This window comes from Lemur catta, chromosome 8 (genome assembly GCF_020740605.2).
Source record: "Lemur catta isolate mLemCat1 chromosome 8, mLemCat1.pri, whole genome shotgun sequence".
NCBI lineage: Eukaryota > Metazoa > Chordata > Mammalia > Primates > Lemuridae > Lemur > Lemur catta.
In genome coordinates, this window is record NC_059135.1 from 48922034 (window position 1) to 48945565 (window position 23532).

At 38.5% G+C, this 23532-nt stretch overlaps 1 protein-coding gene across 6 annotated transcripts in view; it reads right to left on the minus strand.

The window, feature by feature from the left end:
* Positions 1 to 4129: 4129 nt before the first annotated feature.
* Positions 4130 to 23532, minus strand: part of OSBPL6 (oxysterol binding protein like 6) — a 202398-nt gene continuing 182995 nt past the window's right edge. For all 6 annotated transcript variants that reach the window (XM_045559338.1, XM_045559339.1, XM_045559343.1 and 3 more), the window contains 11 exons: positions 22813 to 22950; positions 16796 to 16883; positions 15739 to 15992; positions 14852 to 14989; positions 14452 to 14515; positions 12905 to 12983; positions 10860 to 11004; positions 8798 to 8942; positions 7426 to 7552; positions 5872 to 5994; positions 4130 to 4824 (listed from right to left, as the gene is read on the minus strand). In XM_045559338.1, coding sequence (XP_045415294.1) covers positions 4716 to 4824; positions 5872 to 5994; positions 7426 to 7552; positions 8798 to 8942; positions 10860 to 11004; positions 12905 to 12983; positions 14452 to 14515; positions 14852 to 14989; positions 15739 to 15992; positions 16796 to 16883; positions 22813 to 22950 — 1410 coding nt within the window. In that variant the 3' untranslated portion in view covers positions 4130 to 4715. The remainder of the gene's footprint in view (positions 4825 to 5871; positions 5995 to 7425; positions 7553 to 8797; positions 8943 to 10859; positions 11005 to 12904; positions 12984 to 14451; positions 14516 to 14851; positions 14990 to 15738; positions 15993 to 16795; positions 16884 to 22812; positions 22951 to 23532) is intronic.

The following is a 23532-nucleotide window of genomic DNA, read 5'->3' on the forward strand; positions in this document are numbered from 1 at the left end:
CAATCACTTTAATTACTAAAGAACTGGATTAGAATAATTAAGGGGGAATGAGTGCCCAAGATAACAGTTTTAGCATTATTTTCTCTAACAGAATTAAGACAGTTACTTACCTTATTAATTAAAAGTGTTAGAAGAAATAGGTGGAACCAAAATAAGATTATACCCTGTTTTATGAAAACTTAATATTTCTCTCTCTACAAATACCCTAACTTATATTTAGAAGGAAGGCATGACTAGAAAAAAAAAATTTGCAGGAAATAAATATATTTTTGTTTTATGTTTTTTCCTACCAATCTGGAAATACTAAAGTAACTAATAATATGTATTTATGGGGTAATTTTTAATCCATGAAAAATTAATAGTGTTCAACAAGAGGCTAAATGGTTTCCAATATTGAATAACTCCAAAACTGCATAAATACTGTATATTTTACAAACACTTAATGACAGTGCAAAAGAACATACATGTGTATCCATGCCCTTCACCATGTCAGGGAACCAGAAGGTTGGGGCAAGTGAATCAAGTCAGATACTGTTTTAGAAAACAAAAGGATGCATATAACAGGTAAGTGTTTTTCCATTTGAGTCACCTGTAAGCTGCCTTAATCATGAAGCCTCATTTGCTTAAGATGTAGGACATGCTGGTTCATCACAGCAATTACTAAAGAATTCAATTCTTTTTTAGATCTCATTTTTGAAGAAATAAAGCTACATCTTTCATAAACAATTTGCCATTTTCTCTAAAAGCAGAGGCTGCAAAAAAGGTCTTACAATTCAGTAACAAATGTGCACTCTTACAATTATGTATTAAAGTTGAACAAAGTCAGGTTTAGTTTAACAGAATGATTCATGTAATGTACAGTTTAAATGTATCAATTTTACAAAAGAAATTCAGTTAAGACTTAGAGGGTCTAATCCTGGTTTGATAAGCAGTATTTCCAAATGACTGGGAAGCTTTTTGAAAAAAACAAAACACTTTAATCTTTGTTCCATTTATACACTTTTTTCATCTTTCCCCAAAAGAACATTCCTAGAGCACAAAATAGCTTCATAATTGTTTAATTAGATACACTTTATATATCCTGAACATAACGGCTCCCATAGAAATAAACTAATATTTTGTACACAAACTTTATTTACTGTGCCACATTCATAATATACTGGGCCAAGTGCAAACATTTATTACACCCCCTGGTGTGTGAGGAGCTCTGCTCCCACAAACACTTCATTATCTAGGATGACAGAGAACAAGATTAGACAAGATGGATAATTAAAATTCACAATGTAACAACAAAAATGTACTTTAGATTATGATTATAAATTCTTCTCCAGCCACAGCTGTAACCAGTACGAAGCAAAAACAGTTTAATTAGGTTTTCCTTCCTAAATCCAACCCCCAACCCACTGCTCCTTGGGGCAGGATCTAATAATTGATTAGTGGAATCACTGAAAGGCATGGGGACGGAATAATCAATTAAGAGGAGCAAAAGGTATAAAAGTTGACAACTTAGCATCTCTGTATTGAAAATCCCTTGGTTTCTCTTACCTAGAAAATTACATTGCTTTTTTTTTTTTCACGTATAATTGATATGTACCATTGAAAGTTAGCTTAAATGAGGTTTGTTTTTATAATTGCCTGGAAATTAGGGGGTTAGTATTTTAAAAATAATCCATAAAAAATGACTTAATTAAAAAAGAACCAATAAAATAACAGCAAAATCGGAGAGTAAATTTGCACCCTGAGTGGCAGCACATGGAATCAATTAGTTTCTGGTTGGTCTCTACAAGTGCTGGTGTGTGCCATTGATGTGGTCAGTCTAGCCAAGAACCCAGAATCATGGTCACTTATTACTGCTGTCCTTAACGGCTACCTCAAATGAAATGAAGGAGCTTATGAATAAACCAGGTAAGAAGTATACAGATATATTAAGTCCTTCTCTATCCTAGATCATTTTAGGCAAACAATTTAGAAAGTGCCCCTTTTGCATCCATTGAAGTACATTAAAAAAAATACTCCAAATAAAAAGGTTCATATAAAATCCTAAGAAATAAATCAGGTCTTATCGTGAGAATGATCTAACATCCTACCCTCTTGCTGTTTAGTCTTGAAAGCCCAAATACTATATAGATAAATATTCTAACAGAGTTAAGTCTCATAATTTTATAATCACCATGTCAATAAAAAGTTTAAAAAAGGGGGGATGAGGCCATCACACCAATATGAGTATTTGACAGGGAACATTAGTGAATTGGGTATGATAGGAGTGGTATCTAAAACCTGACTGATCACTTGAATTGCAATAATCAGGATATCTGAATCCCAAAAGAGATTCTAAATCTGGGATATTTTAAAATGTGTTGACTTTAATTAATGTGACATTTTTCTCATTCTTTTCTTGAAAGCCTAATCCATGTCAGGTTACCTCTGACCAACATTCACCCACCAGATATGCAGCATGAACTTAATATCTGGTAAAAATATCTCTCTACTATTTTTTCTTTTTCTCAATTATAACCAAATCCCAGGTATAGTATTTGCTTCCCTGATAGGTCTTGGGTCCTCTTTTGCTGCCTGATATATCCGTTGGTCACCTGATGCCTCACCTTCCTACTCTCCACCTGCAGTACCTTTACTTGGCATGATTCTTTTCTTATATTTAGGCTATTTTGGGACTGTTTGGGAAAGTGTTACTAAGTACAGACCAGAACCACGTTAAATAGTATTTAAAGCTTTACCAACCGTAGGAGAATAGACTTCTGTGAGGAAGTCAATACGATTCTAATTAAATTCTAATTAAAATTAAAGGCATGTATCTCAGGATGTCGATAAAAAGGACGTCAAGATGAATGAACAAAAGAAGAATCAATATCAAGGAGAAGATTTTACTATCACAAGCCAAGCCACCTATAGATTTCAAATGGGAATGAAAGGAATAGGGTGGGTCTCGCTTAAGTGGAATGCTTAGATCTGGAGATGGATTAGGGAATTTACCTGAGAATGAAATTCCATTCTAACTAATGCAAACTGTACACACAGTGTATGACTCCGATGAAAGGAGGGATGAGTTTTGGGATCATTAAAATATTGCTCCATCTAGTGGACACTTAGAGTTTTTTTTCTTATGCTCTCAGCAGTATTTTATTTGATGGTGTATCAGCCATTATTAGGATGCTAATAATGCCGAGGAGAAGTAACACTAAAATCGACACTTCATAATAAAATGTAACATGTCAGGAACCTTGTTACCAGAGTTTAAAACAACACTTAAATTCCAATGGTAAGACTCTAAGAATAAAAATCTAAGAATAAAATACATGTAGTTTTATAATTCCCTAGGAAAATCTCTAAAGAGATTTTTTTAAAAACATACAGGCATTTATATAGTCATCTACGTGCAGAAACTTAGGAATACTGATGCAAGTTCCCTACAAAAGCCTCTGTATAGTACTGGAGGAAAATAAATCCTGAAGTATGTGAAACACATTTCTGGCCCCCCCCCTTTAAGATGGATAAATTCCTTAGCCTAAGTTTTACATCTCTGCCAATAGCAAGGTAAATGCTTAATATGTAGTCATGTATCATATGGAATCACTTGATGAAAATTTGAAATATGATTTTGCATAGAATTCATTTAAACAATGCAAATAAGCTACTAGCATTCTTGCTTCTGTTGTCAGTGGAATTCGACAAGAGCCAGTGGGCTGGGCATGGGATAGACATGTGGGTTACATTGTGCTTCACTCAAAACAGTTACATTTACGGTACTACTAAGCCCACACAGGAATTCCATATGCTTTTTGTTATTTCCTTTTAAAGCTTTAACACTGATGACAAATGTCCAAATCAAATATAGATTTTGCCAAATAATAGGGCACACTGAGGTTAAGTAGAAGAGGGACAGTTTATTATCCGGACGCAGGACAGGAACTTAAAGAGCAACGTGAATACAGAGGTCTACTTAGCACACCTTTTCCTTCTTGCCCTTCAGACATACGATAGAGTAACTGACTTATCAAAGTAAAGCACATCTTGTTCACTTTTTCAAATCCATTAAAGTTAGTCTCATCATGGTTCTGATCGAGAAAGTGAATCATGCCATGATTCAAAGAATCTGTTCTTCACATAAACCTATGAGCACACATTTAAAAAATGATTTATTGTACATCTTTGCATATCTTAAGGCATGAACAATGGCATACAGATGGAACAGGATCTGAGAAGCATCACGTCTTTTTTGACAAGGCCAGCACAAGCACAGCACATCGAACAGACACACTCGAAGTCCGAGCTGACTGACTGCTGCGGCCCAGGAGCTCCTACGGTGAGGGATGGTGCTTCCCGACAACGGACCGAACGCGAGGCTTATACGCTGTTTTTAACTCTCTTGATCAGCTTTAAGCACCAGTTACTATTTTTTTTTCTTTACAAACTCTTCAGACTTTGGATTTTGTATTATGCTCCTTTTATTCTGCTTTCCTAGGAGGGTGTGGATGTTTTTTTTTAAGGAATATGGTTGCAGCAAAACAGAAAGGATCCAAAAGTGGTTAGGGGCCTTATCTAATGCACTTCTGAAAGTCCGTTATAAAGATGAATAGAAAAGCAAATGGTAGGTTTTCAGTCGACCCAGAAACCACGCGTAGCTATAAGAAACATAATTGTGCATAGTTATTTATTCATTCTGAGTGTGATATGTGGCTAGCTCTATGTTCCCAGTTTTACCAAAGAACGGGGCTGTCTACTTTGCTAAACCCAGGGTCCTTTCGAAGCTCCCAGTAGGTGTCGTTAGAAACCCAGGCTTCTCTTTGATTGGCATCAATAACTTTTCTGTGAAAATGAAAATCAACATTAGCCACAAATCACATCAAGGTGACCCAATAATTGGACCCTCTCCTATAGATTAGACATGTATATATAAGCAACGCTTTGTAAGCCAGTTAGTGTTCTATCTGCTAACTATTGATGATTTGACTATTTTTAACCAGAAATGAAGTCATTTTTGTTGTTAAATATTTCAAATGGAAGTAGGTAGAGTCATGGAGAGAGGAACTGAGGGCAGGAATAAATGACCTCCAGGTAGGGGTAGAAAGTGAAGATCCTCAAACGAGGCGTACACATACACTGTAACTAAGAGCTTCCGGCTCCAGACCTCTGAGAATAATCTCTCCTTGGCTTGTCCTTACAAACATGCAGCATCAGTGGCTCTGAGAGCCTCTGCAGGATCCGTCCAAAGAGCGCACTTCAGACATCTGAAGGGCAAGGCTGCATTTCTGCTCCAGGGCAGTCACGGGATGGCAAGTCTAAAGGATATGAGGTTACCCTAAGCTTTTCTGTCCTGGTTCTGGAGGGCAACAGATGAATTTGGAAATCTCAGATTAATCTGGGTGATGTATGTATAATCCTGCAAATTATCCTGTAATAATCACCTACTATCATACCACAGAGAGACCAAATCTGAACAGACCCAAGCTTTGTGTGATAGAAATAAAATTAAATCCTAACAAATCTTGTGGGCAGCAGGGTCCCATTCAGTCTGGCTGAGGGAGTGGAAACCAGTCCCCACCATCCTACAGGGTGCAGCTGAAGGACAAAGAGCCTTCTGGACAAGACCCAGACTCTCTTTTCCTGCCCACAAGAAGAAAAGCTGTAGAAAAGAATTTCTTTTCATAGTCACTAACTTTTCACAAGTGCAAAATCTGCTTCAATATTTTCACTGCCAAAAGCAAAGTTACCAAAATCAGTTTAGTTTTTCTACATTTAAGTTTCCTGGACATCAAACTATCTCCCATTTTCTTTTCATTTACCTGGAGTTTCTCATTGTTCATGGTAACCATTTGCAAAACAGGAACTTGTTATGAGAATGAACTGACTTACTTAAAAAATTTTGGTATATGTTCAAGATTGTTTTCTTCCATGTATCGTCTTCGAGATCTCTGGAGTTCCTCCACTCTTTGCTTCTCTGCTGCAGCAGCTTCTAAATTTCCTTCTTCCAAAAATCTAAGCGGAAAGCAGTTGGTATTTTAATCTATTACCCTCTTTTCTAAGGAAAAAAATCTCTTGTGCACAAAATCACATTCTGGTTGCTGTGAACAGAACATATGGCACAGTAACACTCTGGCAATGTCCCCCCACCTCTGCCCCAGGCCACACTGCTTCTTTCATGTCCATCAATCAACATGCTTTCTTTGTACATGACCTGAACTATTGTAATCAGCAATATAATATAATGGGAGGAGTGAAAGGTCAGTGCTTTGGCCTTGAAGACCTTCCTGTGCTGTCTGGGGTTCTACAACTTGAGACTTTGAGGACGACTGCAGTGCCCAGGGTTAGAACAGCAAGAAGTCACAGTTGTGCTTCTTTTCCATGTTATGAAAAAGCACTTGTTAAAGGCCATAGAATGGAGGATGGTAACTGGCTGTTCTCCATCTATTCTAAGAACAGATTGAGAGGGATGGAGCTTTCCTGTTTTATTGGAGCGAGTAAAACTGATGAAAAAAGAAAAGGTAAGTGGGAAAATTACAAAAGGGCACAGAATAGGAAATGAATAGGAAATGAAATTCAGGAAGGGAATACTGAAATAGAATTGAGAAGGAAAAAGCAGACCTAATGGTGATTTACAAATGTTTACATTTCAAAGAGAGAGCAAAGAACAGAGATACGATATGTCATACATTGTATAGGCAGTTTATTGATAAATTTGAATGTCAGACAGTGAGACTGTATGTTCTAGAGAGAGAGGGGAAATTGAACAGTCAATACTGGGAACATTTTGACAGAAGACAGATAAAGCCATAAATACATGGAAAATAGAAAATTAGTATTGTATGGCATATAGAACTTTTGGGAAAAGTAAAATGAATTCCTAGGAATAGATGTCATGACTTCAGAACTACATAATAAGGAAAATAAGAATCAGAAGGTATTAAAGGTATGGTATTTTGAGTACATCTAACATCCTGTGGGGTCAAAAGCATATTGGGAAAAGTACAGACTTTCACTCAAAGCATTTCTGGGTGCTCCTGTAACTTATCCTGTTATTTTTCAGTTTAAAAGATACTCCATGTTACAGTTGTAGAAGTACAGAGGCCAAAAACATTGAGTGATGAGTGATCCTAAATTTAATGAAGAATTTACGAGTTTGAAGACTTTGGCAATTTATTTTTTGGGGGGTGAGGCGGTTAGAAACTTTCTGTTAAAAAAATCTGTGTTATCTTCCATGGAGAACTTTGTGTTGAGGTAATCTGCTGTTATAATCATCCTATGAATACTGCTTTATGTAGCATAGAAAACTCAAATATTGTTGCATGAATAAGAGAATGAAGAAATGACTGAATGAATAAGTGATGGTGGTGAAAATAAGTCTCGATGACCTCTAAAGCCCCATGCCACGAGCTAAGTCTACATCTTAAACACCACTGCCATCCTCACCTTTGATCTGGCCGGAACCGGGCATCTGTTGGTGGAAGGAGATCTTTCAGTACGGGATCCAATTCATTGAGCTCAATAGCAAACCTCGTGAAGCCATAGTAGAGCTCGTAGTTGGTTGGCATGGAACCTGGAAGGAGACCAGTGACCACTGTGAGAGGCAAAGGGCTAACAGAACTGGAAGAAGCTGATTTACCGTGGTGCTTAATTAATACCAGAACTAATACCAAATTTGTAGTCATAAACACTAGATCATAAATTTTTTCAAGTGAATTAAATTGACCATATTTTGCTAGGTGGGACACTTTATGTAGATGATGAGAACTAATAGAATCGTATACTTTATAAAATCCAGTTTTTCAAATAAAACTTTGCACCTAACAGTAGTCTTTATTGGCTAAACTAATCTATAATTTTTCTCTCAAGTATTCAATTGGGTAACTAAATGTCAGGGTGATTAACTATGAACATTATAAGGTTTCACCAGAAACTCTTGTTGCTTACTTCCTGGTAGAAAAGAAAAAGATGCAGATCTAAATTAACATTTGTTGTTAATTTTTAACTAAATTTTAAGGCAGGATCTTTGTGTGCCTTGCTCAGAGATGTATGCCAAGTGTCTAGAACAAAGCCTGATGCACAGTCAGTACTCGATAAATAGCTGCTGAATGAATGAACTAACCACTCTACTAGCAGGAAATTTAAATACTCATTGATGTCTCTTAAGAAACCAACAACGAATTTAACATTAGGGATTAACTGACAATATTCCAATGAAAATAAATGTCATGTGGAGACTTGTTCCGTTTATCCTTGATATTCAATTATATGCTAATTTATACCAGAACTCTCTTCATGTCTTTTATTAAATGATAACATATTGCAGCTTTTTGTTGCTCAACTGAAAAAAATCACTTATTCTGGCAAGTTACTGAATTTGTGGATTATAAATGTCTGCAGGTTTTCCTTGGTTTTTATTAAGACAGAAAATAAATAACATGAGAGAGGATTTAAGTTTATGTATTTCAATTATCTAAATTCTTTAATAAATACACCTAGCTTTTGAAATGTTGGTGTTACCTTTAGAGTGATTTTTCACTCTCTGAGCATGTCAGGGTCCTCATGATAAAAGGAGGTCCAACCTCTGACCACACATCAGAGGTTTGGCCTAAATTTTCCTATTATTAAATATCAAATGTTGGGATATATATAACTTATACATTAAGTATAAATGTAACTATGATTGCCTTAAGCATCTACATTTTTAATCTCACTATTAAAGGAAACATAATGTGAACAGCATGGGATGACCTGACATTTCCTTTGCTTCTGTTGCTCGTGGTACCCTCCTGACTCAGGACACTGGGGCCATTCTCACCTGGTCTCCAGACACACTTTGCGGAGGGGGCCACACCACAGTAGAGCCCTTCATGCCACTTCCCAAACAGCCGGTGCACCACCTTCCCCTCCTGCCCCATCACGGCCCCCTGGACTTCATTCACGTTAGAATTCCAATAATTCACCTGGGAAAACAAAACCCCAGTTAAGGCAGCTGATTGCTTTAATGACATCAATCCCTGTAATTTCCACGTAGAAATTTTTCTTCATGGTGAAGTCCCTTATTCGAATCATTTCCATACATCTATCTTACAACGCTTTGTATGGAAAGTTGGCTTTCTAAGTATCAGTTAGCTTAACTTTTAAGAAAGGGATGATTTCTACTTCACGCTATAGCACAGTAGCATAGCAGATAAGTCTCAGTTTCTGTCCTAAGAACCTAATATTAATTTATAGGTTAATAATGTTTCCTTAGATCCTCTCGTCTTGGATTTTTTCCCTACTAATGGATTTTAATGATTTCAATTGGCTATGCTGCAGAAATAGTTTGTGAAATAATTTTCACAGCATCTGTAAATGGCTGAATTTTATCACGAGGACCCTGCGGTGGCCCTCTTCCAGCCATGCTGCTTCCCAAGTGATGAGAAGTTTATGGGAATTTGCCTACTTGGACTCCATGACCCCCCCTTCCAGATCAGGCCCCAAGTAGGCGGGACCCTAGAATTCCCTGGCCAAAAGGCTCTAAAGTTATTCCACAGCTGGCACAGGGTTTTGATTTATCTACCCAAAGGCAGACCAGCCACTAGTGTGTGCACCTTTAGGTCTGAGGAGTGGCCAAGGGTGGCTGTTTGTGGAGGTGTGGACAGAGCTGGACGTGTGAACTGCCTACGTATATATGTGCAAGACTCCTGCATTGCAGAACAGAGCCAGAGGTGGGGAGAAAGCAGGGACGGCTGTGGGCCAGGACTGGCTCTCCTGCACTGCCAGCTTCCCAGCGTGGAGTTCCAATGGGTCCAACCTGGACTTGCAGGTCTTGTTATGGAAGGTATTTTTGTCAAGGTGAAAGTACAGAACATATTTTGTTTGACAGTTTGTAGGCTTTATTTACATATTTTAAATATTACACAGGGTTGGCAAATATTAGGGGCAGGCATGCACTGAAGTTTCTCATAGCCTACAAAACCAAATGTACATATTTCCTGTCATCATCCAGCCAGAGCACACAGTGATTCTGGCTATTTGGTTCTAGCTACCTCATCAGTCTATAAGAAAAAAATAATGGGCAACATCTTGAGCTAAAATAAAGATACTCAACTGAAATGAATAAGACCTTCCAATATGGCTTAAAAGGATTTATCTAAGAAAATATTAGAGTTTTAAGACTCCAATATGTTACCTGTTTACCATATTAGAATGGGGTCACAGATCAAGAAGACATGAGGGCTGAGTGGGGTTTCTGTGCCATGTTGAATTCTGTAGCACGCCTAAGCAAACATGGGGTGATACTGTATGTTTCACTTCAGGCCAGAGACACACAGGGAAATGGTATTCTGTAGGCATTTCTATCCCAAACACCTTTTCTTATTGACAAAAGTAATGCTTTTTGTTGAACTTATTTGGACTACAACAGTAGCATGGTTGGATGAGTTTGCAGTGACTGGTAGGAATCACCTACATGTCTGCTTTCATCACATGTCCTCAGAGAATGACAACTGCAGTATAATTAGTTTTCTAAAATAAGATCACTTGAACATGTGATCAAGCAAGAATAGAAAGATAAATATAAACCAGAAGACCTGGTCTAGGCAAAAAGTGTTTTCTGGAATTTTACTTAATGAACCACTGACTGGCTACTTAAAAAGTCTTTGGGAAGAAATTTGTTTTTTTCTGTTTTGAGATGGTGCCTTTTCTGACCTCCACATCTTTAGAAGCCTGCATTCCTTGAGAAAGTCCATCAGCTCCTTCTGCTTTCTTATCTAAAATGTTTTAAGGACCAATGATACAGGACAGATTCACTTGCTGCTGTTTAAGTTGATTGTTCTAATTCTTCTTTAGGAGGCACTTTGTATTATTTTTCCTTTACTGTTGTATGATATTATTACCTTGACAAATGTGAGTTTGCAAATGCAAACACTGCTTTTGGTATTTCTAATGGTTACTTCTCCATAATGCTCTATCCATCTTCTCCCACTGAGGATGTTGTGTATGCATGTGGTAACTTTATTCCACACATAGTAATCTCCGTACCTAGTGAAGAATAGAACTTTGATTATAAATAGTGAAGGTTACAAATACATATGAGTGTTTCTACTAAAAAGAATATTCTTTGACCAAAGCTTCTTTTCCCCTCATTTTCCTCTCCTTTCTTACTTTCTTTCTTTCTTTCTTTTTTTTTTTTTCTTTGAGGCAGAGGTTTGCTCTGTTGCCCTGGGTAGAGTGCAGTGGTGTCATCATAGCTTACTGCCACCTCAAACGCCCAGGATGGGACTACAGGCAAGTACCACAATGCCTGGCTAATTCTTCTATTTTCTGTAGAGACAGGGTATCGCTCTTGCTCAGGCTGGTCGCGAACTTCTGAGCTCAAGCAATCCTCTCGCCTCAGCTCCCCAGAGTGCTAGGATTACGGGCATGAGTCACTGCGCCCAGCCTTCCTTTCTTTCTTGAAAATCTCTATGTGGCCATAAATATTTACGACATGATTAATTTACTTAAGGAACATTTAAGTGCTTTTTATGGGCCAGGTACTAAAGCTACAAAGTGGAATAGGGCCTGTTTCCTGCTCTTCTGGAGCCAAAAGTCTGGTAGGGATAGATGGATATGTAAATAAATACTTAAAATAAAATATGATGAGGGCTATAATAGATGAATGAACACAGCATCATGGGAACACGGAAGAAAGAGTCCTGAGTCCTTAGATCTTCCTGGAACATGGGCTGAGTGTCAAGGAAGATGTTATAAAGGAGGCTGGGTTCCATCTAAGTTTGGATGATGGGTAGGAGTGCACCACCAGCCAGGGACAAGCAGCCATAAAGCCACAGAGGTCAGAAGAGCACAAGGCATCTAGAGCCTGTGAATGCTGTGCTCCAGGTGAGTGGGTGTGGCTGGAGGCAAGGCTGGAAAGGTGGGACGAGGCAGAGCCCGAAAAGCCTTCAGTGACATAGCAAGGAGTCTATATTTACCCTGCGGGCAATGGGCCAGCACGGAAGGATGCCAGGTGGAGACAGGCACCATTTCATACTTTGGTTAAGACCAAAGATGTGAATAATTCTTTGGGAAGAGACTGAGGAACATAACCAAGATGGCACAAATCTAATGCAAATTCTGGGCAGTAAGGTTACAGAATTCCTGCCAAGGAACAAAAAGACATAGCATCAAATCCCATTTATGTTTGCACATTACATATATTTTCAAATAAAATGTTATTTTAAAATAAAATAAAATGCTTCAAGTTTCCACAAAATTTATAAAGTGGTATGATGTAGGCATCTTATACGTCTAGGAAAACCCTCTTCCCCATGAATTTTCAAATACTGAAGTTTATTTTGTAGTCCTGAGAATACCTCCCTCTCTTCACCTTCCTCCTTATCCAGTCCACCAGCAAATTCTGTCACTCAAATGGACAGAAACAAAACAAAAAACCAACCAAACAAAGAAATACAAACAATCAACCCCTCGGCCTCAAAGAAAACTTCAATTAATTTTAAAAGATTTATAGGCCATATCCTTTAGAACACAACCAACTTTAAAAGGATTCCATCACTCTTCTTTGATAACATAACTTAAAATTTAAAATAGTCTCCAGATCTAAGATGAACTCAAAAGTGAAATTATAAATTGTATAGCAAAGCAATTAAACAGGGGAACTTTCATATAAAATGCAAACCAGTGCAGTGACGGGGACATGGTAGGTACCTGGTACTGACTGACGAGTAGGGGATGTGAGGAGATGAATGGGAAGCTTGGACACATACACTAAAATTCTCATTTTTTGGGGGGGGGGTGGGGGGAGTTCTCAAAATTTTGGTGAAGGTAAGAGAAGCTTTGGGCATACAGGGAAATGGACTCTTGGCAACGTTTAGAGTTTAAAACACCATTTCAGATTTAGAAAAGCAGAGAAGAGGCCAAAAGGGAGCTGAGAGCCACCTACTTTGGAAGCATGACATTCAGTGTTCCCACGGGTAGGATTTCCATCGACTTCCCCCAGAACTTGTTTTTCCATCTGATATCTAAATGACATAGGCAGAGGACAAGAAATATACTCCCAATCTAATCAAGTGTTCTATAAAAATTAACTTTTGTATTACATTTTCCAAAGTGCTTTCGTAATCACAATTGATTCTACATTGTTGATTTAACATGACAGGCCCAAGGTGAAAATATTAACTGTGAACCAAGAAAATGTATTATCTATGTTTCTCTATAATGCATACTCCCTATTATTTTTCAACTAACAAAACTGGGAGAAACCTGGAATAATGTGTGCATGTCCACATACACATATAAACTTAGACTCTACTGTGCTTTAATGTCTAGATAGCACCAAATGTTGTTATAAGTTTTAACTAAATGTTAAAAATAGTTAACATATATATCAACCACGAGGTGTATAGTAAAAATAATTGCAGTATGGCAATATCATTGATTTATATACAAATTTCCCCCCATATATAGAAGAGTTATATGATTTGGGAAAACAGTAAAAAATAAATAAATAAATAAAGTCTCCTAATACAGATACCTAAGATTCATGAAAAAGTGGGATTAACTTAATGAACATGTTCCTACACTAGTTATTAAGACACAGTCCAGGGTCCAGCACTGTATCTCACATGATGGCTTTATGTTTTACTCGTGGAAACTCAGATTTACCTGCGCATTTGTAATAACCACCTGGTCCCATTTTGATGAACTAAGGAAGCTTAGTGCTGTCTCCACAAAATTTCTGACTCCTGGTTATAACTAAGAAATGATGTACTGTCTCACTTTGCAATAAAGCACAGTCACAGCACTCTACCATTGTGTGTGTTTTCAGGTCAAGGAAATGCTCAGGAGAAAAGTCATCCTGTGAGCAATGAACCACCCTTCCAAACATGCACAAACTATTTATACTTAATGGTCAAATTTACATATATATTCTTTCCTTTTAATGGGGCTTTGAAACTTCTTATTTTAGGCAAACTTGTAACATTCTGACAGAACAGTAGGTATTCATAAGTGAAGACTTCAATCCAAACCCCTGAGTCCCAGTGAATAAAAGACCAGGAATTACCGCAACATTTATACATCTAAATAGACTATGCCCACAGCTGATGCGCCATAAAGCCTTCCTTCAGGATTAAAATGTCTTTGCACAGCCCCAAGAAGCAAGAAGGCAGCAGATGGAGCCTCCACATCACAGACGCAGACAATGAGGCACAATAAGACAAGGTGACGGCTCTGAGCTGGCACAGTCAGCAGGGAGCTCTGCCGCTCCATAAGGCTCCGCTTCCTCGATAAGCAATCTCATCTCCTAGATGACATGGTTTCATATTTAAACCAGGAAATGGAATTTCTCAAACTGAACTCTGTACCAATTACCAACATTCTCTGAGTTCCAAAGGTAGAAATCTAAACTGAGTACAATGTACCTTTGGAAGCCAGACATTTTTTCATAGGCTCATAAATATGATTTTAAATTATAATTGAAATACAAACCTTGCCAAAACACAAAATTCTTTGATTCACAGTGACAGGCAGAAATAGGTGGGTGATGGCTAACCTGGTAATTAAAAACAAAAAAGAAGGCAATGATATCAGCATTAAAACTTCCATAAATGATAATTGTTTTTATAATATATATTAGTCACCCCCAATAAAAACTACTACTCATCTATTTCTATTAATGACTTGCTCTTAAAATGTGTAAGTAAATCTTTAGCTTTCAAGACTTCATGCTTAAACACAGAGAACTTATACAATTTAGAAGGGGCAAGCTAAGTACGTTTTCCATGAACTGGTATCATAACACAACCCAAACAGTTATCAAAAGGCTGTTTTCATCACCAAACTGCTTTCCTACCTATATAGAACCCTCACTGAGTCCAGTGGCACTTACCTGCTCTGAGAAAAATCGGAATCCCTTGTCTTCTCTAATGCATTCATAGGTCTCCCCCAGGACTGGGTTGAATGGCTTACTTCCTGCTCTGAAATAGGTGGAGCAATATCCTGAAACTGCAAATGCAGCAACGAGAACCTGTTAAAACATTGAAGAAAGGAAAATAATATAGGAGAGACTACTGCCTGGTCTGTTTGTCCCCTTTTCCTCCAGATTTTACACACCCCACACCGATGGGTGTTGACTTGATGGCATTCTCATTTTTCACTTGTACAGCATCTCCATCAACACATAGTGAAAAAGATAAATAAAGGAAAGGTTAAAGTACTTGCATGGGGACCAGCAGGCCACTGAGGTCAAGTGTTCTTCATTCATATGTCCACCCAATTCCATGGGTATCACAGAGTTCAAAGGTTCTGAAACCCAGTTTATAGGTTTCATGTGCACAATCTTAGTATCGTGTGCAGGGGGGTTGTGGCTGCTGGTACTTTGCAGAGGGCAGGGCACGTTTTCCACAGTCATATGGAGTAGAGGCCAGAGTACAAACAGGAAATTACTTTCTCAGACCCAAGTTCCTGAACAGATGGGCTATCTTGGCATTCAGGAAAAGCTGATAAAGCACGGCAAGGCATGCCTTAAACCTCTAAGGAGCCTTTACATCCTAGCTTTAGAAACACTCTAGACCACGGATAAGCCACAAAATGTGTATCTTCCAGTAAAGGTGTCTGGGACTTTTGGGCCCTGCCTGATTTATGAAAACAGACCAATTCTTCGTTTACCTATGCAGTGAGAATGCTACGCAAAAACCATTTCCAGAAGGAAATGAATTCTGGCTTAGCCCAGGTCTAGGGTTGGCAAATCCCCGAAGGGCGCTTCTCTTTTATTACCATGCGCTCGTACGGATCATCAGTTTCCGAAGCCTTGTCCAGAAGCTCACTGTATTCCATTTCCTCGCAGAGATGCTGCAGAGTGTTGAGCGGCTCGTTTAGCTCCACAGGCATAGAGACTTTGGATAGGTCTTTCCCGATGTTGTTCCTCAAGATATTCCACAGGTTAATGTTACTGGTGTCAGGACAAGGAGCTGGCAGACCCGTTCGACGTCCGTTTCGGAAGGCCCCTCCTGTAAGCTCCCCGTTCAGGACTGGAAGAGGGAGAATCACAATGAAAGATGCTTTTCTGATTTCATAAAATCAAGAAGGGAAATAACTCTTTCAAATAATTCTGATTGTGATACATGTCCTGAGCCTTCGTTATACTCTCAAGAGTAAATGGAATTATTTCAAAGTTACTAACAGATGCACAAAACATCAGTGTATAGTGTTTTCGTTTTTTTTTTTTTTTGGAGACAGAGTCTCGCTTTCTTGCCCTAGCTAGAGTGCAGTGGAGTCATCCTAGCTCACTGTAGCCTCAAACGCCTGGGCTCAAATGATCCTCCTGCCTCAGCCTCCTGGGTAGCTGGGACTATAGGCGCATACCACCACACCCGGCTAATTTTTTTATTTTTTGTAGAGATGGGGTCTCACTCTTGCTCAGGCTGATCTCAAACTCCTGAGCTCAAATGATCATCCTACCTCGGCCTCCCAGAGTGCTACAATTACAGGCATGAGCCACTGCACCCAGCCAGTGTATAGTTTTTTAAGCAGGTGTTAAATATATTCAAATATCATTCGAGAAAAGACAAGTCAAATTTAAAAAAATTAAATCTACTTAACAAGAACTTAAACTTTTGGTTTAAGCAAGAGGTAAAACTTTTTCACTTAACCATTTACCTAATAAAATTTTCAGCCATTTACCTCAACAGATTATACAAAATTAAAATTCATTGAACAATCAACTGCAAAAAGAACAATTAGGGTATGTGTAGGGAAATGCCTATTCATTAAGTCACCAGTGTTGTAATTTGGCATGTAGATAGAACAACCTGGAAGCTGAAATGATGCATACTTTGCCGAGAAATATTGTCCGCAACACTGGTGTTGTCTTCAGATATATTATCACTCACATCACTGATGTAAGACTCATCATCTGAAGCCTGAGGAAGGGAAGAACAAGGAACATAGAAAGATCAGAATTCTTGTACAGTCTTGAAAGCTCACATAATCAAATGATATAACAAAATATCACTCTAACGAAAAGCAGAGGTCATAGTGGGAAATGTATTTGGCATATGTGCAATGAACACTTCAGAGTCTTGCGTGAGCTAGGATATAGGATTGCTAGAAAGGAGCCCTGGTCTTTACGTAACTCCCTGTTTTAATTGGGGCAAGAGGCTGGGGGAGGCCAGTATGGACCCAGAAATATTTCAGCACAATACACTAAGAATACACCCAAAAGAAGATCTAAGACTCTGCCCAGAGAAAATAATATTTGAACTGGCTGTTGGAGAATGAGTAAGAGTTACCCAGTTGTTAGAAGAGGGAGAAGAATAGGAAGAGGGGAGAGTGTGCAAAGGCAAGGATCACAGAGAGAAGCATTTATCCCAGGAGTGTGAAGATGTTGAGCAGCTCAACTGTGATGGGCGTTTCATGCCAACATAAAGGGTCCATGTACAATCCTATGACTTAGTAAAACCAACAGAAATGCAAGCGAATACGAGAGTCAGATTCAGTTTTCAGGAAGACACTTAGCAGCTTTCCTTAGAGAGGCCAGACACTAGGTTACTGCCTAGATCCAAGCAAGAAATACTGACAGCTTAGATTCAGATGGCTGCAGTGAGCACGGTGAGAGATCAAGAATTAAGCCATCTCTGCATGAGAAAAATATGGAACTAAAATGAAACCAAAATTAGCATAAGAATAAAATTAAGAAACAATGTACATACTAAGGGGAGCAGCTAATAAAAGAGAGGACTAAGATAGAACCAGCAGAGGAATGTGAAAAACAATGTCTCTACTGCAGGCAAGAAGGCTGTTGAAACTTATTTACTTCCTTCAAAATGAAAATAGTGCTATATTTTTTCTAAACTTAAAAATAAAACATTCTTGTTATAAAACATTAAAAATTACATGAGTGTAAACAGACAAGTATGAAAATCATCATAATCCCATCACTCCTAATGATTGTGAACGTTATCCCCCCGTTTTGAAATGCTTATACACACATATTGACACATCTATCTTTAGATACTGAAAAAGGAGACTGGTTTACACATTGTTTTATAGCATTCTGAATACATTTCCATTATAGTAGACATAGCTCTTCATCTTTATTTGGAAGGGCAACATAATTCTTCATACAGTTATAGCAAGGAATTTGACCAGAATTTAAGTGACTTCTCACTTTTTAAATTCTATATAATACTTGGATGAACATCCTTGTAAATATATTTTTGGGAATCTGCCTGGTGATCTCATTACAATTTATTTCTAGGTCAAATGGGTCACTTTGAAGCTTTGGTCTCATGTTACCAAATTGCTCTCTTGAAAGATTAGATTCGTAATTTGTTCTCACCAGCAGTATACGGAAACATCCATCTCTCTACATCCACTAAAACACGGTATGTTATGATCCTTTTTTAGTATCTATCTACCTAATACACATAAAAGATCATTTTAAAGTTTGGATTTCATCTTTTGTGAATTGTTTTCTTATTTTTCACACATTTTTAGTTCATTGTATATATTGCTATTTTTCCTAGCTTGCAATTTATTTTTCAACTTTGTTTATGCAAAATTTTTTGCCACGTAAAAATTTTAAATTTGTATGTAATAAAAACAATTGGTCTTTACCTTTAAGATTTTTGGATTTATTGCTACTGTTTTTAAAATTAGGGTTGAGAAGAAAGCTCATCTATTTCGGGAGAGTAGAGTAACAGAATGATTGCATGCATGGATGAATAATGGTAGTTTTGCTTTTGCCCACAGAGTAAGTCTACAAAAATGGCAAATTGAGAATAAAACCTTTTTCTGAGTCATATTTTCCCACTGCAACTGGTTCCCACAATTCCTATTGACTGCAACAGAGCTGACGTTTAAACCACCAGGCTCATGAACGCGAACTTCTTAAGTTTAACAGAGAAAAAAAATAAATCAAACTCTTCCCTATGATTTCTCTAGAAAAAGGCTAATCATACTCGATTATGTTTGAGGAGACAAATGTTTACCCAAACCAAATTTATGTTGCATGCATGCTTAGTATTTGAATGTTTGTTAAGAAAACACTCATGTTTATCTTACAAACAGCTATAAACCTCTATCTATACCTCTTCAATTTTTAATCCCTCCTAAACTAATACATCATAGAAATGATCTGATATCACTGTAAAATAATTCTACAATGACAGTGGTCCCTGAATAAGACACATACACATCGTGTGTGTGTACAGTAACAAAGGCTGGGCTGTCTTGCTGTGGTCCACTCACACTTCCCTGTACATACAGCCAAGGCCCTTAGTATCACAGTAAAACAATTTGTCTTCTCTCCTATGATCAAGAAGTCCTGGAGCCAAAGAGTTCTCTTTATGAACTTAGAGATTCAAAAGACTTCAGAAAATAATTTTTTTCTAAATGTGACCACGCATGAAGCATTGCAGAAACAAGTTTAAAAGCAGAGGCAGGGCAAGTGGATCATCTTGGAAGCAAGAAGAACATTTTTAAAAAAAGAGCTGAGTTTTCATTAAGTAAAGTGCACTGGGTGATAACACATAAAGAGGATTTTTCCCTCAGTTATGGAAAAATGTTAATGTAAGACACCTACTGCCCAGATGTTTCTGCTCCAGTGCTGGAGACACCGTGGTTAAATCTCTGCCTTCATGAAACTTACACTCTAGTTGGGGAGACACATAACAAAAAAATAAAATAAATGAAATATATATTTTGTTAGATAGTGATAAGTGTGAAGGAAAAAAAATGAAGGAAGGATATAAAAGGTTAGAGAAGAAGAGGAAATGGTAACTCTAAATTGTAGATGGGGCAATGTATTCTCTCTAGAAGGTGACTTTTGAGTAAGGGACTATATAGAGGGAGGGAGCTGCACATGTGTATTTTGGGGGGAAGTGCTCCTGCCAGGGTGAAGGGCAAGTGCAGGCGCCCTATCTCCTTGGAAGCTGTAGTGTAGAACCTGCAGCTTGAGCCTACCCTACAGCTGGTGCCAGGACTCGCACGTGTACAGTCAGTCGCCAGGTGGGCTTGCCACACCTGTTGGTGTGAAGACACAAGGGGCCTTCTGGGGGACCTCATCACAAGGGAACCCTGTAATGAAGGGGTTGAAGGGGAAGAGAACTCTGTGTCTGTCATTTGGGCTTATCTCCTGGTCTAGCACCTTCAAATACTTAAGACTGCGTGTTGTGATAGAGAAGTTGTAAGTTAAGTAAAAACAATTATTTTATGAAAACTTGTAAGATACAGGGCGTCAGGAATGGCTGTGCAGTTCAATTCTTTCCAGTGTGGGCTGTAGGAGAGAGTCACTCTCCTTGCTACAGAAGGGACACAAGGCGTCTGTAGCAAACAGATAACTCCAGGAGGCACTCACTCCTTTGGCTGCTGGAAGGCTCCCAAAAGAAGCTGAGGTGGCATGAGGCTGCAGCTGACAGCAGGGATCAGACCATAAGGGTCTTTGTTTTAACAGCTAAGGAATCTAGATTGTTAGCCGGAGGACATTGGGGAAGGTGGACATGATCAAATTTGCCTTTTAGAAAGATTTATCAGGTTACCCAGTGGAAAATGGATTGGAGGGGCCCAGACGGGAGGCCGGAACAACAGTTAGGGGATTGGGAGGGTCATCTAGGCATGGAGAAAATGGGGACTGGATTGGAGCAGCGGCAGTGAAGCTGCAGGAAAATGTATGTGTAGGTGATAGAAGCTACACCATCTAATGAGTGAACCAAGGTAGGCGGTAGTAAAGGAAAAGAAGGAGTGAAGGAAAATACCCAGGCGTTCGATGTGAACACTGGGGTCCAAGAACGCTAAGATGGTGATATGAGAGGTGTGGCAGGCTGGGTTTCTTTCCCCCCTAGGGGTGGTGGTGGTGTGTGTGGAAGAGGCTTGTTGATTAACTCTTTTCTGGATATGCCGAATCAGAGGTTCTGTGAGCACCAGGTGGCAATGTCAAACAGATAGCTGGCTATGTGGTCCCAAGTTGACTCTTTCTCCAAACCTGCTCTGTCCTTGAGCTTTAGACTTGACTATTCAAATGCTCGACAGATAACTCCACTGAGAGGTCCGACAAACTTGTGCCACCTCTAAGTGAACGTATCATCTCCATGCACCCCTGCCCTATGCCTCTTCATCCTCACTCTGCCACCAGGTTCCTTCTTCCCCACCCCTCATCTATGCTCAGGGTGGCACTACCATCTTGCTTGGACTCACGCAATAATCTGCTTCACATCTTCTTTGCTTCTGTATCCCCAGTGTCTAGGGCAAGTGGTGCCTGGATGTGCTGGGTGTGACCCAAGAGCTTGGAAATAAGAAAATAAAGTTGCTCTCTGAGAGATAAGCTCTAAAGTCATCAGATGATGGGTCAGAGCTCAGATAATATGCAGTCAAGTTTGACTATAACCTGATAGAAGAAGGATGAAAGACTTGTCAGGAGAGCTCAGAAAAGCAAATTCTGGTAGCATGCCCACAGCACAGTGGTCCCTGGGGGTGCATGCTGCAGTCACAAATACCCAGGCCACGTGGCAGAGCATCTCTGCGATGGAGAGAGAGTATGGAGCTATAACATTTTGGCTCTCCTAGCCTTAAGTTTGTTCGACTCAGTTCTGCTGTTCCCATTCCTTGCTCACCAAGCAACCTGCTGACTAGAATTAGAATCTGCCATGCAGATTTGCCTGCAGGAAACAAGGCACTAACTAGCAAGCATGATTACCCTGTCCATCTGACAGTATCAATTGCCATTACAGATAATTAAACTAGCACTCTGGCCTGTGAATGGGAGTCTCTGGGAACCTGTTAATGCCTGCCTTGGGATCTGGGCAGCAGGTGCATGCCTTGGTATGCTGACAAACTCAGTACCTGACAAAAGAATTCTATTTTACTTTTCTCCCATTATAAAAGTGATATGTGTTCACTATTTATTTCTCATTTCAGCTTTATCTTTGTTTCTAAAATCACTCATAATTTCAAACATCCAAAAACAACTACTACTAATTGTCAGGATGTTTCCTCCCAATCTATTTTCTATGCATATGGAAATAAACATTCAACTGCTATTTCATTTCTTTTTTGTAAAAATGCAGTACAGATTTGCAAACCCAAATGACAAAATTCCTAATCAGCTGTGTGGGAAAGTGTTTTGGCTGCTTCCCACATGCATGGAAAAAAAAAGCCTAGACTTATCTGCTATGCAATTCAGCCATATAACAAAAAACCACTTGTACCCCCAAATCTATTTTAATAAAAAAATCAAAATGTCCTTGACTAAATTTCAGTAAATGAACTAATTTCTGCAACATGACCAAGGAAGAGGTTCCCTGTTTCTAAGACCTTGCCAAGAATTATGAACATGAAGAGTAATTTAATAAAGTTTTTATGATAGCCAGAGGCTAACCTCTAACCTCCAAAATCATAATTACTCAAGTAGATATATGCTAGACATTATCCTTCTAAGCTTGAATTCATGTCCCTGGCAAAGATATGTAATATTTATGTGTCTGTGTGTGTCCATGAATAGTGATTTTCTAATCCTCCTATTCTTCTACATTTATTAGTCAGCCTCCTCCTTATACAGAACTCTGTCATAAACTATTTGGTTACCCTGAAATATGAATCATAGAAGACAGTCAGAATAAATGTTTGGTTCTTTCCCTTAATTCATCAAATTTAAATTCTTCGTGCTCAGAAGTGTTAAGAAGTGCTCAATAAATGGGAACTGATATAGTTTGCATGTTTTTAGCATTGCCACAATTTGGGCATCTTATTGTGATGTAAACAAACATAAACAACCAAAAATTTCCATAGTCTTATTTTCTTTAACTCAAACTCATAGGCACAAGCAGTTGAAGCTGACAGGCCAAGGAACCTTACCTCGTTCTCAGATGAACTTGCAGAGAGGAGCACCTCTTGGGCGTCAAAGAACTCAGACACAGACTCTGACATGGAGAGGCGGCTCTCATTGGCTACTTGCTGAGACAGGGGGAGACTGACATGAATTTGCTCACCAGCCTGCAGGAGAGAGAAGTATATGGTGTTACCATTTTCTCTCCTGTTAGAACAGCTACTCCTTCAAATTAGTCAGATCTCTACCCTTTAACTTCATGTGTTAAAAGAATGGTGACCACAAGTAATTTTCACTTGCAACTCAGTAATGACTGCTGCATAAGTTTCCTTCCAAATGTCTAAAGACTCCAAAATGTATAGTTCAGAGATGTTGGTACCATGTCTTGATTGTAAATCTATGCTCAATTGATATTAAGTGGAATTTAACAGGTTAAGTCCCTATTAATATCCTAAATTGATTATAGAGACACATTCATTCTCTTATTCTTAGGGCTGTCATTACTAGTCATATTCTAACCAGTATACTAAGCCTCAAGAAGTATTTGTAGAAACTACTAGAAACATGCTAAGAAAACAATCTATAAGACTAATTTTTTTCATGCAAACATCTGGTAGCTGGGAACACAAGACCAATTATTGAGACAGAATATATAAAAGTCACTTTCCAATTTGATTATGAATTTTAATCAATGAAACACATTACTAGAGTATTGAACCTTATTTCAAATTGTACTTTTATTCAATAAG